The sequence below is a fragment of the Chiloscyllium plagiosum genome, unplaced genomic scaffold (genome assembly GCF_037043375.1).
Source record: "Chiloscyllium plagiosum isolate Xiang-an unplaced genomic scaffold, Cpla_swu_hap1 HiC_scaffold_37, whole genome shotgun sequence".
Taxonomy (NCBI): Eukaryota; Metazoa; Chordata; class Chondrichthyes; order Orectolobiformes; family Hemiscylliidae; genus Chiloscyllium; species Chiloscyllium plagiosum.
Genome location: NW_028270175.1, coordinates 22,455,338 through 22,468,880, shown reverse-complemented (window position 1 = coordinate 22,468,880; position 13,543 = coordinate 22,455,338). Strand labels below are relative to the sequence as shown.

At 40.6% G+C, this 13,543-nt stretch overlaps 1 protein-coding gene across 1 annotated transcript in view; it reads right to left on the bottom strand.

Annotated features, from left to right (window-relative positions):
* emc1 (ER membrane protein complex subunit 1) overlaps positions 1–13,543 on the bottom strand; it is a 29,862-nt gene that overhangs the window by 15,809 nt on the left and 510 nt on the right. Inside the window, exons 2-12 of the mRNA XM_043675856.2 lie at positions 11,375–11,502; positions 11,209–11,274; positions 10,744–10,837; positions 9,450–9,578; positions 8,693–8,819; positions 7,496–7,645; positions 6,689–6,856; positions 6,020–6,091; positions 3,190–3,288; positions 2,607–2,703; positions 1,535–1,651 (exon numbers count right to left, since the gene is read on the bottom strand). Of these exons, the coding sequence (XP_043531791.2) occupies positions 1,535–1,651; positions 2,607–2,703; positions 3,190–3,288; positions 6,020–6,091; positions 6,689–6,856; positions 7,496–7,645; positions 8,693–8,819; positions 9,450–9,578; positions 10,744–10,837; positions 11,209–11,274; positions 11,375–11,502 (1,247 nt within the window). The remainder of the gene's footprint in view (positions 1–1,534; positions 1,652–2,606; positions 2,704–3,189; positions 3,289–6,019; positions 6,092–6,688; positions 6,857–7,495; positions 7,646–8,692; positions 8,820–9,449; positions 9,579–10,743; positions 10,838–11,208; positions 11,275–11,374; positions 11,503–13,543) is intronic.

The window sequence follows — 13,543 nt, the reverse complement described above, 5'->3', positions numbered from 1 at the left end:
CTGCTTCAGCCTTGGAATTATTCTTGTAAACTTTTTCCACACTCTTATCAAATACCTTCACATCCTTTCTAAAGTGTGGTGCCCAGAATTGGACACAAAGTTGAGGCCAAACTAATGTTTTATACAAGTTCAACATTAACTCTTATCTTTGTACTCTGTGCCCCTATTAACAAAATAGGATATTGTATGTTTCATTAATTGCTCTAACAACCTGGCCCACCACCTTCAATAACTTTTGCACATATACATCTGGGTCTCTCTACTCCTGCACACCCTTTAGAGTAGTACCCTTTCTTTTAAAATGTACTTTCTATCAAAATGTATCACCTTACACTTCTCCACATTGAACTTTATCTGCCACCTGTCCACCCACTCCACCAACTTCTCTAAGTCCTTTTCAACTTCTACACTATCCTCTTTACAAATTACAAAGCTTTCAAATTTCTCTACAACTTTTGAAATTGTGCCCTTTAACAAAGGTCAAGTTGATAAATATATTATTTCGGAAAAACAAAGGTCCCATTGGTGATCCCCCATCATCCAAAATCTATTAATTATTGCTCTGCTTCCTTTCTCAGTGAATTTTGTACACATGTTGCCACTATCCCTTTCATTCCATGAGTTCAAACTTGCTCTCAAAACAGTTGTGGTACAATATCAATTGTCTTCTCTAACTCCATCTATATCACATCTACAGCATTTCCCGGACCATTCCTCTGTTATCACATCAAATTCCTCCATTAGGTTGGTTGTGAAACATGCTTTTCCTTTACGAAATTCATTCTGGATCTCCTTAATTAAACACAAATTTGTTCATGTGACTACTACTTTTGCCGGGAATTCTTGGTTTTTTTGGAAGTTTCCCAACCACAAAAGTTAAAATGATGTGTGATTGCCTGCTAAAATCAAATGTAAAATGAAAAGTCAAAGTCTCAGCTGTACTACAGAGAACAACTGAAGACCATTTTACTGACAGTGTGCTGCACTACCGTAGTCAATGCTACACCCAAAACGGATTCACGATTCAGCAAACCAAATCAGTTTGCTGATCACAGGAAAATGTTCCAGCCTGCAGCCAACAGATTTAATACAAACTATGGGTTAGAAATTTACTTCCACTCAAACCCTAAATCGGAGGCTTGCACAATGGAGGAAAAAATTGCCAAGTGACCTAGAAATATGGAGTCAGCTTTTTCATTGAAGGATTTATCCAAAAATCTCGGTTTTCAACTTCTAGAATTATAATCACATCTGTAACCAAGATAGCACAGCTAAAATATTTTACCCATCAGCCACAATTAATCATAACGGCAAACAAAGGTTTTCAAATCTGTGTTTCGAGATGGCAACTCAATCATTCCCATCCCTCACTGTGCATTAAGTGACAATGAACTAAAACAGATAAAGCTGTTACTATCAAGGATCAGGGTTTCTCTTCATTTCAATTTTTATCAACTGCAAGTATGACACAAGTACTCCTTACCCTTTCCTTATAAAATTAGTAACAGTTGGTTTCAAGGGCATTAAACAATACCTGCTTTCTTCCCAAATTCACCCTCCAGTTCTGCCTGTGTTCCTGTTAGAGGCAAATCGACCATTTCCATGGTAATAACTTCTGCTAATGCCTCTTCCCGTGTCCAAACAATCCGACCTGTAAAAACAGTGGACAACGCTAACACCTATTTTACAATCCAAAGTTTTCACCACATGCAGCCAATCACTGTGATTACTGACAGCCCAGTTGCTGTAGTGAGGAGAGGGGTAGGATGACTTGACACAAGGGATTACTTCCTCTTTTCAATTGATTTTGCCCTACTCATTTGAATTCCACCCCACATAGGAATCTGCTTTCGCCAACTTTTAGGGAGACAAATGTGAGCAGTTCACCATCAATCCAGACTTTCTTTCAGTGGCAAAGCCAAGGTTTTGTTGTGTACCTTCCTGCAACAGTACTGGTCAATTTATAACTCAGTGCATGGATAAATGGAGTGGAAAGAAATTCCATCCATTTCTCAAATTTAACTGGGGGAGACACCACACGATCCTATCTTGTTTCAATTCCATGTGGCACCAGAAATGAAAGCAAAGCTGTATATGCCATCCTCCAAGAATTGGCAGGAATGCAATGCCGGTGGTATTGTCACAATTCATGATTCACAGACTATGAAGCAAATTTGCCCCTCTTGATTCAGAGTTGATGCCCATCACAGGAAGTCAATGACAAGAAGCACGAGTGAAGATTTTGAGATTTAGGAGTCAAATTGAGGGACTCAACTTAAATGCAAACATGCAGAAATGCATGTCCTTTTGCTGACTTGTACCGTCTCCAATTATTTCCTGCGGTACTGAATAACAACGATATCATATATCAGTGGAATAAATAGAACAGTCATCAAATATACTTAAAAATTGAGAGAGGCTAAACATTTAAATCAATCTAAAACAAGTGACGGGTTTAGAAAATACCTCAATAATACACTATTAATTCCTTACAAATTGCAGCACTGCCGTTCATACCAAGAAAGCAGCTCAACATGCAAAAACATTTTGGGTAACTGTATTTGTTGACCCGAATAGACAAGATCCTGCACAGATTAATCATGCACCTGGTTGCTGGATGAAGATCAATGCATGGTCGAGGGTCTGTACCAGTGCGCGATAGCCAACAGAATCATCTTTCTTCAGAAATGCATGAATATAGAGCTGAGGGAGAAAAGGTAAACATGTGAAAACTGCACCAAAGGTCACAAGGGAATCTCATATTTTTGTGATTGTGCAAGAAATATTTCTTCTACTTCATTTATAACATACCCAGGGAAACTGTGAAATAAAACAGAGCCTGTGTGTGACTGCAACTAAGTTCCAAGTTTGTTACTTTGCAACAGTTCAATAATGATACACCTGCAGCTGCTTTATTCATTCAGTCAGGTATATGTGAACCCCACTTTGGCGTCTGTACTTACATGAAACCAATGCAGTAAAGAAATGTGGCTGATCCCAGCTTCTTCTACACAACACCATCTTCACCTCTTGTCCCCTCATCTCTCACAGCATCCACCCTTGTGTTTTTGCCCAGAAACCACTCTCACACCCAGGTTCCTTTTGAACCCTTGCCCTGCAAGGTTTCAAACACCTTTTAATCTCTACTCGTACCCATCCCTCAAACTACTGCCTTAATCACAACCTCACCTGTTCAGGTTGGCCACAGTTTGGATCCAGGTTAAAGTTCATAGCTGTGTCCAACAGCCGTCTACCATTCTCTGCCGTATACAGATTGATACCAAAAGCCTGAAAGACATAATGAACTATGCAATCCAAAAAAAATACTTTACAGACAAACCCTCCCAACATGTAGCAGTGTTGGCCGTGCTAAATTGCCCATAGTGTTCAGGGATGTGTAGGTTCGGTGCATTAATCAGGGGTAAAAGTAAGATAATGGGGAATGGGTTTGGGTGGGATACTCTTCGGAGGGTTGGTGTGCACTTGTTGGGCCGAAGGGCCTGTTTCCATACTAAGATATGGATTCTAAGATAGCCAGCCTGTGTCCTGACCCACGGGACCAATCAATATTACACTGGAATGGGCCGAGACTCTCATGGTGCACCCGCTGTGTCCCTAACACTGAGCCAGGACATGTTGATTCAAGTTACACCTGCTCCAGAGGTATGGCATACCATCTCTGAACAGGTTAATTAGAAAATATCCATATTGGAGTAGGAGCAGGAAAGGAAATGGGGTGTCTTAAGATTTCAGCAACGATGGCTGCATAAATATTCTAAGCAAGCATTCTGGTTGCAAAACTATTGACCAAGACTCCAAGGAGAACCTCCCCCAATCTTCTTTGAATGAGTTTTGTTTTTGTTCACTTGTGGGGACAGATGGGGCTGTCAATTTAACATCACATTGAAAGAACATCACTGAAAATATAGCATTTGTTTGGTTCAGCACTGGAGTGTCAGTGAGATTATGTGATCAATCTCTGGAACACAGCTTGAATGAAGAACATTTGGATTTGGAGCCGAGAGTGAGACTAAAATCCTTGCTATATGTGCACACTTGTGTATTGGGTCAAATTAGCTTCGTTTTCTAATCCAAGGACAGCAAGTCTGGACAGATGTGTCAGTCATCTGCAATCAGATCCAAACCAACTCCAAATGTAAAAGAATCTTCAGCATTACATGGTTATTAGGATCATTTGGGAACAAAAAATAATGTTTGAAATGTTTGACATTCTCTGCATAACTTATACTTGTTTTAATTAAGAACAAGACTGTGGCATTAGCAGAAGAATGCATTTCAAGGTATAACATTCCTTACCTTTTCAAACTATGCATTACCTGAGTTACCTTGTCCAGCAAGAGGGTGATGGATAATCTACGGATGACTTGCTAAAGGTCTTGATTTAAAACATTTTCAAATTTTAACTTAATTTTCTAACTCATTTCAGTCCAATCATATCCATCTATCATTTTTAAACTCTTATTTATTTCACTTAACTCTAGAAATTTCTGAGGTTGCCGAGACTGTTGTCTTTGAGATTTTTCCAGTTCAGCATTCAAGATGTACATTAGGGCAACAGTGTGGTGCTGGAAAAGCCCAACAGATCAGGTATCATCCAAGAAGCAGGTGAATCGACGGTTCAGGCATAAGCTCTTCATCAGGAATGAGGCTTGTGGGCATGGGCGTTGAGAGAAAAAGGGGGGGGGGGGGGGCGCGGTGCAGGGTTAAGGTAGCTGAGAAAGCGATAGGTAGATGAAGGTGAGGGAGAAGGGGATAGATCAGGGCGTTGGAGTGGAAGGGAGAGTTGAAGTGTTCCGCCACGGGGAGGTGGGATTGGTGTCCCAGAGATGTTCTCTGAAACGATCCGCAAGGCGGCGTCCTGTCTCCCCGAGGTAGAGGAGACCAGATCGGGTGCAACAGATACAGTAGATGTCATTGGTAGAGGTACAGGTAAATTTCTGTCAAATGTGGAAGGATCCTTTGGGGCCTTGAATGTAAGTGAGTGGAATGGTGTCAGTGCAGGTTTTGCAATTCCTGCAGTGGCAGGGGAAGGTGCCAGGAGTAGGGTGTGGGCTGGTGGGGGTATGGATCGGACGAGGGAGTCACGGAGGGAATGGTCTCTCCGGAACACTGATAGGGGTGGGAAGGGAAATATATCTCTGGTGGTGAGGTTCATTTGGAGGTGGCAGAAATGGCGGAGGATGATGCGACATATGCAGGAGTTGGTGGGGTGGAAGGGTTCAACCACTCCCCTTACCTCCATCCAAGGCCCCAAAGGATCCTTCCACATTCAACAGAAATTTACCTATATCTCTACCAATGACACCTATTCTATCCGTTGCACCCGATGTGGTCTCTTCTACATCGGGGAGACAGGACGCCTTCTTGCGGACACCTGCACCCACCAATCCCACCTCCCCGTGGCAGAACACTTCAACTCTCCCTCCCACTCAGTCAAGGACATTTGGGTCTTGGGCCTCTTCCACCAGCAAACGTTACCACCCAACGCCTGGAGAAAGAAGGCCTCATATTCCGCCTTGGGACCCTGCAAACACCATGGGATAAATCTGGATTTCAACAGCTTCCTCATTCCACCTCCCCTCACATTATCCCAGTCCCAAGCCTCCAACTCAGCACCGCTTTCCTGACCTGTCCATCACCTTTCCCATCGATCTACCCCCCCCCATCTTCATCCACCTATCGCTTTCTCAGCTACCTGTACGCCACAAGTCTCTTTCCTGATGAAGGGCTTATGCCCAAAACTTAGATTTGCCTGCTCCTCAGATGCTGCCTGATCTGCTATGCTTTTCCAGCACCACACTCTCGACTCTGATCTCCAGTATTTGTAATCCTCACTTTCTCTGTATAGTAGGGCAAGGACAACGTAGGTTAGTTCCAGCGTAAAGCTCCCTTTACATGGTGCTGAAAGTTCCCAGCACAGGTGCAGCAAAGTTTCAATAAGTAAAAGCCAGCCTACAATACAAAATGCATTTCACTTCAGTTTGAAGAAGGTCCTTACCGTTTTGTTTTTGGCTGTCATTACAGCTGTCACCACTTTGTCACCAGTTGTAGCAAAGGAAACTAACACAGCCTGCAAAAAGTGACTCAATTAGGCTGAAAGAACAACAGTAAGTGAAGATACAGAAATGAATAAGAACAGAAATTATTAAGACATCTGACTAGTCCTAAAAATGCAAATCCACTTACCTCATTCTCACAATAAATGTGCTATTGTCAGTGTCCTAACTCTCAACTATTTCCTTCAGCATAAAACAAATTCAAGATTCATATATGCCATTAAAATTCTTCAACTTCGACTCCACAAATATATTAATATTTTAAAAGCTTCCCAGAATGGGTTCTACTTGATTTAATTTATCTTTAAAGATCTGATTTTAAAGTATCCCAGCAGGAGAAATTCATTCTCTTCAATGTTTTAGGGCCAGCGAAACAAAGTGCAAAGTGATGTGGCCCAGCTGGTAACTGTCTCCCATTAGAATAGATGCCAAGCTTCAAAACAAAGATTAAAGATATTCAGAGACCAAACAACATTTCTCATGAGCAATTCTACACAATAAAGCAAGCAGTTACTAGACTTGGACCACATGGTCTTTCTGATAGCTATGTATTTACAACAGCAGCTATCCTACATGGAGTATTCAGCATTCAATGGTCATTCATTTCTCACCTGCACAAAGTCACGTAGTAGGGTAACTACACCCTCATGCAGCTGTAATAATGCGTAATGGGACTCCGACAATTGAAGGCAAAATTGAGCAGACGATGCCACCAATGGAGATGACTGGGTTGTTAAAATCTTTCCCTCAAACTTGTCAGGAAGTTCCAGCTCTAGAGACTACAAGGGAGAAATAGAGGGAAATGCGAGAGGCAGTGAAGATGAAAGCAACAAAAACAAAAAGATTAACTCTTCCCAAATCAAACCTTAAAATTGTTTTTGTTCCCAAATTGTGCAGGAACCATAAACAGTTCAGCAATTAAGCATCACTGCTGAAAAAGCATGACTCTCACAAGGCAAAGACACTTGAATTCTCAGACCAAAAGACCACCAAAACATGTTTGTGAAAATGTTTCCAGTGGCTTCAATTAAAATTACAACCTGCCCTGCAAACCTGTCGTTTTCAAGCATCACATTACTTAGCAAGATTCCATAGCCAGCTGTGATTTGATAGAGGTTCCCATAATTCACAGCTGTGGAAGATAATGAATTAAGGGAAAGCTCTCCCTCAAAAGGTGGAGAAAAGAAACCTTTCAAGGAAATAACATGCAAACACATTCATACCTCATAAGAGCACCATCAATGGCCTGAATTCAGGTGCCCACCCATATGAAAATAACAAAAATCAAACTGGAGAACAGAATGAGGAGCAAAATAAATTAAAACTAAAAAGATGATCTCTGAAATTAAAGTACTTGCATCATACAGATTCAGGATGAATAGGAATGGGTGACCCACAGTGCGATACTGAGTCCTCACCTGTAAAAGAATCTGCTCGGGTTCATGTTCAGATTCCAATGGCAATATCCAAAGAGAGTGAGATTCCCTGTCTATGCATGTCAAGATCCCATCTGCAACAATCCCACAAAGGTCCCACAAACGTTGAATCCAGGGGGCTGATACAGTCACCTGAACAGGAAATAATGGAAATTTGATATCAAAAGAGAAAAAGCTCAATTCCTTGCTACTTTGTACAATGGTTGAAGGCAGGAAACTAATGGCTCATCGCTTTTGCAATGTGCTCAGTTCTTCAGTTTCATGGTGAGACAAATGCAGACAGCTTGTGCTTTATCGCTACTCCTGACTTCTGAACTGCCTGAAGGGGAGCAATCTGTAAGGTGTGGCGTGGGGTTGGGACAGCAGAATAGTGGCACATGAAGTGCTCCTCAGGAGAAATAGTCTGGCACAATGGGTCAAATAGTGACAAAGACATGGGTTCAAATCCCACCATAGCATTTGGTACAAGTTGAATTCAAATAAAAATATCTAGAATTAAAAGCTGATCTATTGGCAACCAGCTAACCATTGTCAATTGTCATAAAAGTCCATCTGATTCACAAACATCCTTTCCATGGAGAAAATCTATCACCCTTGTCTGTCTGTTCTACATGTGACTCTAGATATTCAGTAATATGGTTGATTTTTATCTGTCCTCTCAATTGACTGCAGTCAAGCCACTCAGTTCGTTGGGCAATAAATTAGCCAGGATTCTCTCTCGATAATTATTTAACACTACATTGAAAGTCTGCATTGTGATTGCACTATGGGGTGGATCGGAGATTATGTCAAAAATGACCATTTGGACAAATTATCAACAGATTACTGTACTCTAGCAAGGCATCAATACAATCATGAAGGAAAATGAGCTGAAAAGGACAGAAATGAATAAAAGCAATGTTAAAACATTAAATACCTAGAATTATGTTTAATTTATGTTTCAGCAATCAAAGAGGGTTTGCATCCTCTAACAGGACTTGCAATCAGATCTCCACCAAAGAGTAAAACTATAGGAGTGAACCAGATCGAATGTGAACTCAAGTCGCTCATAAAAAGCACCAAGTTAATTCCATCAACAGGCACTGCTTGCTCTGTAACTACTTTCTCCTATTGCTTTACTTCAATACAAATGCTCACATCTCTATTGTATTCAACCCCCTACTTCCAAAGCAACCTCACCTGTTCAATGATTTTTCCATCCTCAATGTCATACCGAATGATGACAAGATGAGAGCCAGCAACCATCCCCACTAAATATACTGCACCACTTCCTGATGAGTACAGGAGCTGATATTGGACCTTTTCACTGAAAGTTTAAAACAGAGATACATTATACAACCACCCACTTAATCACCTGATCAACAATTCCTCCCATCTTTAAATATGCAAATGTAAATTTTAATATGAAATGTACTACCACTTGACAACAAAAAAACTATTTAGAAACCTTAAATTGCCTAGATTCTTTTGGATAGGTTTGGCAACGCAGGCATCAAGAGAGGCAAGTTATGTTTCAAATCAGTACGAGAACAGTCAAATTACATTTTCCTTACACTAAGACAGAAAACAGCTGCCCTTACCAGGGAGCACTGATTCAAGAGCAGTGCAAGACATAGTTTTAATTTAACTTTTGTACTCTAGTTTCTATTTTATGCTGGTCCACTTCAAGTTGGCGTTAAATAGAAAAGACAGATTCCGAAGACACCACCTACAAAGCAGAAAATGTAAGATCTTGAACCACAGTTCAAAGTCCCTTGTGACTCTGCATCAGCAGAAATGCACTCATTAGCATGAGTGAGGCAGTGGCCTTCTACAAAGCTCTGACTGTAACCTTGTCTCTCCCAAAATTTGCTATATATAATGCAAAGCCTGATTATGTCATGCATAAAATATCCTGACATCACAACAGACGTCAGTTCAGATGCAATCTCTTTACCTTTCTGGTAAAGCTTCACTCCACTTCTGATGACCATTTGTGAGATAATGGAGGGAAATGGAGGCTTTCTTCAGAATGGCGATGTACTTTACTCCTTCAGCAGAGCCAACAAGAGAACCCGTCTGAAAACTGAAACAAACTTATAAAAATCAGACAAGCAATAACAGTCATTACTATAATCCTTCCAACACACATCAATCGCATGTGAAAGGAGTGGGAGAGACTACTGGTCAGCCATGTGATGAAAATATTGGAGCCTCTACCATCACTATCCAACATCCAAACTTAGGACCAAAATGAACTGTAAGAGCACCATCACCGAACCTCTCTCTTTAATAAAATTCTATCATAATTCATGCCTAGGTAACCAGTGTGTTAGATATGAATCACTTATGTTTTATAAATAGACTCCAGCCAATTCTTTTTTTTGGAAGAGTACAGTTCCACTTTGATGTAATGAATTAATTTAGTTTCAAGGTCACCAAACTAACTCTAGCCATCAATCTTTCTCCACCCTTGGCACTAAGTAAGATTGATAAAGCAAAACTAATGTTTCTAATCTTAATGTTTTCTCGCAGGTTTAATGCCAAGGAATAATCATTGGTCAGTCTGAAAAGTCACTGACCGGAATCCTCTAAATGATCTGGTACTTCATAACAGCAGCTAAGAAAAATTTTTTTTTTTTTTGCTCTTTTCTCCAATATTTCCCTTCCACAAAAGAATACAGTGGCTCAGTAATAAGGGTTTTCTTCTGGTCAAATGATCAGCCACATCCACCTGTTAGACATTTCCAGCAGACTATATGGCCACAAGGGCATCCTTGTCAAGGCTGATATGACTCTGACCTTTTCTTCACATACAAAGATTCCAACAAGATTTATTGAATAGGGATATGGTATTGATGCAACTCACTGTCCTCTTCCTCTATCCTGAGCCACTCAGACTGCCAGACTGGGGACAGGACTCAGTAGCTTCCTACTCTGTTGGTTTCAACCATGTATTGGACAAAGTCTAAGTAAGGTGCCATGTTGAAGCATCTTTACGATTGATGACTTAAATCAATATTTCAGTAGATCAAGGACTTGAGAAATGTTTAATATTAAAGTGCTCTTATTATGGTTGCATTAGCTAGAATCAATTGCACAATTACTATCATGTATAACCAAAGCAATAACAAAGAAAATGTAAGAAGCTATAATCTCAAGCTGCAGTAAAAACCCTCATTGAGTTTGTTCCTGTAATTATACTCATTCATTTTTGGGTGCCAATGCTATAATAGCTACACAGTTCTCACCTTCCAGGCTCAAGCAAGATCTCCCAGTTCAAGCCACCAACGTTCATATCCCATGAGCGCAACAATCGCCCTCTTCCTGACACAGTCAATGCATCTATGAAAAAGCAAAGTCACTAAACCTTGTTGAACCCATAAAAATCTCTAATTTGAATTCACAGAACAATTAAGATTTAGTGTAACATTACAAAATGAATCAGCCAACTCTTGCTTTTGAGAATAATTCTGATTTTACTATTTTTAAACCCATGTTAATTCCATCTGATACATTTTTGTCGTTCACCACTTTTCCATTGTCCTCATTCGAGGTCACCAACATCAGATTAATGATCTAATTGCAAATAGAATTAATCCTACACAAAGTTGAACAACATAATGCTGTAATCAGCTTCCACAGAAAAATCAGAACTCCCAGAGACAGCCATATGCACAGCACAAATTTTATAGAGTTGAACAAACCACACCCACCCTGTCCATGGAACAACATCAGATCCACATTTCCCTCAGGACCTTGTTTATCCACCTGACGCCAGACTGCAAATCAAAACAAAAACAACAATGTCGAGGTTAGTGATGGTTTGTAATCTGCACACAGTGGAATAAGTTACTGCAATGTCAACTGAACAACACTCACTGATCTCTCCATTTCTTAAGTTGAGAGAAGCAATCACGTTATTCTCTGTAGTAACCATGAGTTTCCTTGCATTCTGTGTAGGTGTGTCAAAATGTGCAAACCGAGGCTTTCCAACATATTGGCGTCGCCTTAAAAAATTAAAATAGATGTAATGTAACAGCATGTATTTGGCCACTGCAGAAAATAGTGATAACAGCACTAATTCAAAATGTGTCAAAATAGAAAGATAATATTCAAAACACCACATCTATGCCATCTTTTTGGAAAAAGCAATCCACTTAGTCACTTTCCAACTCTTTCCCCGTGGACCAATGTTGAAGATTACTTAGACGCAGACGTATACAGCATGGAAACAGACCCCTCGATCCAACTCATCCATAGCAATCAGATATCCTAAATTAATCTAGTCCCATTTGCCAGCACTTGTCAACCCTTCCTATTCATATACGCATCCAGATGCCTTTTAAATATTGTCATTGTACCAGCCTCTACTATCTCCTCTGGCAGCTCATTCCATACACACACCACCCTCTGTGTGAAAAAGTTACCCATTAGGACCCTTTTATATCTTTCCTCTCTCAACCTAAACCTATGCCCTCTAATTCTGGACTCCCCACCCCAGGGAAAGACCTTATCTATTTACCATATCCATGCCCCTAATGATTTTATAAACCTCTATAAGGTCTTCCCTCAGACTCCAACACTCCAGGAAAAACAGCCCTAGCCTATTCAGCCTCTCCTTATGGCTCAAATCCTCCAATCCTGGCATTTTCCTTGAAACTCTTTTCTGAACCCTTTCAGGTTTCACAGCTTCCTTCTGATAAGAGGGAGACCAGAAATGCACACAATATTCCAAAAGAGGTCCAAACAATGCCTGTGCAGCCACACATGACCTCCCAACTCCTGTACTCAATACTCATGACCAATAAAGGAAAGCATACTAAACACTTTCTTCACTACCTACAACTGCACTTTCAAGGAATTACGAACCTGCACTCTAAAGTCTCTTTGTTCAGCAGTACCCCTCGGGACTTTACCATTAAGCGTACAAGTTCTGCCCTGATTTATCTTTCCAAAATGCACCACCTCACATTTGTCTGAATTAAACTCCATCTGCCACTCCTCAGCCCATTGGCCCATTAGATCAAGATCCCGTTGTATTCTGAGGTAACCTTCTTCACTGTCCACTATACTGCCATCTGCAAACTTACTAACTATATTGCCTATGTTCACATTCAAATTATTTATATAAAATGACAAAAAGTAGTGGACTCAGCACCGATCCCTGTGGCACACCACCTCCCGTCTGAAATGAAACCCTCCACCACTACCTTCTGTCTTCTACCTTCAAGCCAGTTCTGTATCCAAATGGCTACTTCTCCTTGCATTCCATGTGATCTAACCTTGCTGAGCAGTCTATCATGAGGAACCCTGTCAAACTCCTTACTGAAGCCTATATATTATACATATATCATGTCCACCACTCTGCCCTCATTAATCCTCTTTGTTACTTCTTCAAAAACTTCAATCAAGTTTGAGAGACATGGTTTCCCATGCACAAAGTCATGCTAACTATCCCTAATCAGTGCTTGCCTTTCCAAATACATGTAAATCCTGTTCCTCAGTGTTCCCTCCAACAACTGCCTCACCACCGATGTCAGGCTCACTGGTCTATAGTCCCCTGGCATGTCCTTACCACTTTTCTTAAATAGTGGCGCCACATTAGCCAATCTCCAGTCTTCCGGAACCTCACCTCTAACTATCGATGATACAAATATCTCAGCAAGGAGCCTAGCAATCACTTCCCTAGCTTCCCACATTGTTCTAGGATACACCTACTCAAGTCCTAGAACTTTATGCATTTTAACACATCTAGCACCACCTCCTCTGTAAGTGGACATTTTTCAAGATGTCACCATCTACTTTCCCATATTCTATATCTCCCAAGTCCTTCTCCAGAGTAAATCCTGATGCAAAATACTCGTTTATTTTATCAAATTACATTTTGAAAGTTACTATTGAAGTTTCTTTCCCCACATTTTCATGCTGAACATTTCTAAGTGATAATAATTCACTGCTTTAAAAACGTGAATTACTATGCCTTAAATGCGTGCCTTGTGTTTGTGAACCTTCCTATTAGTATAACCAGTTGCACCGTATCTCTTCAAA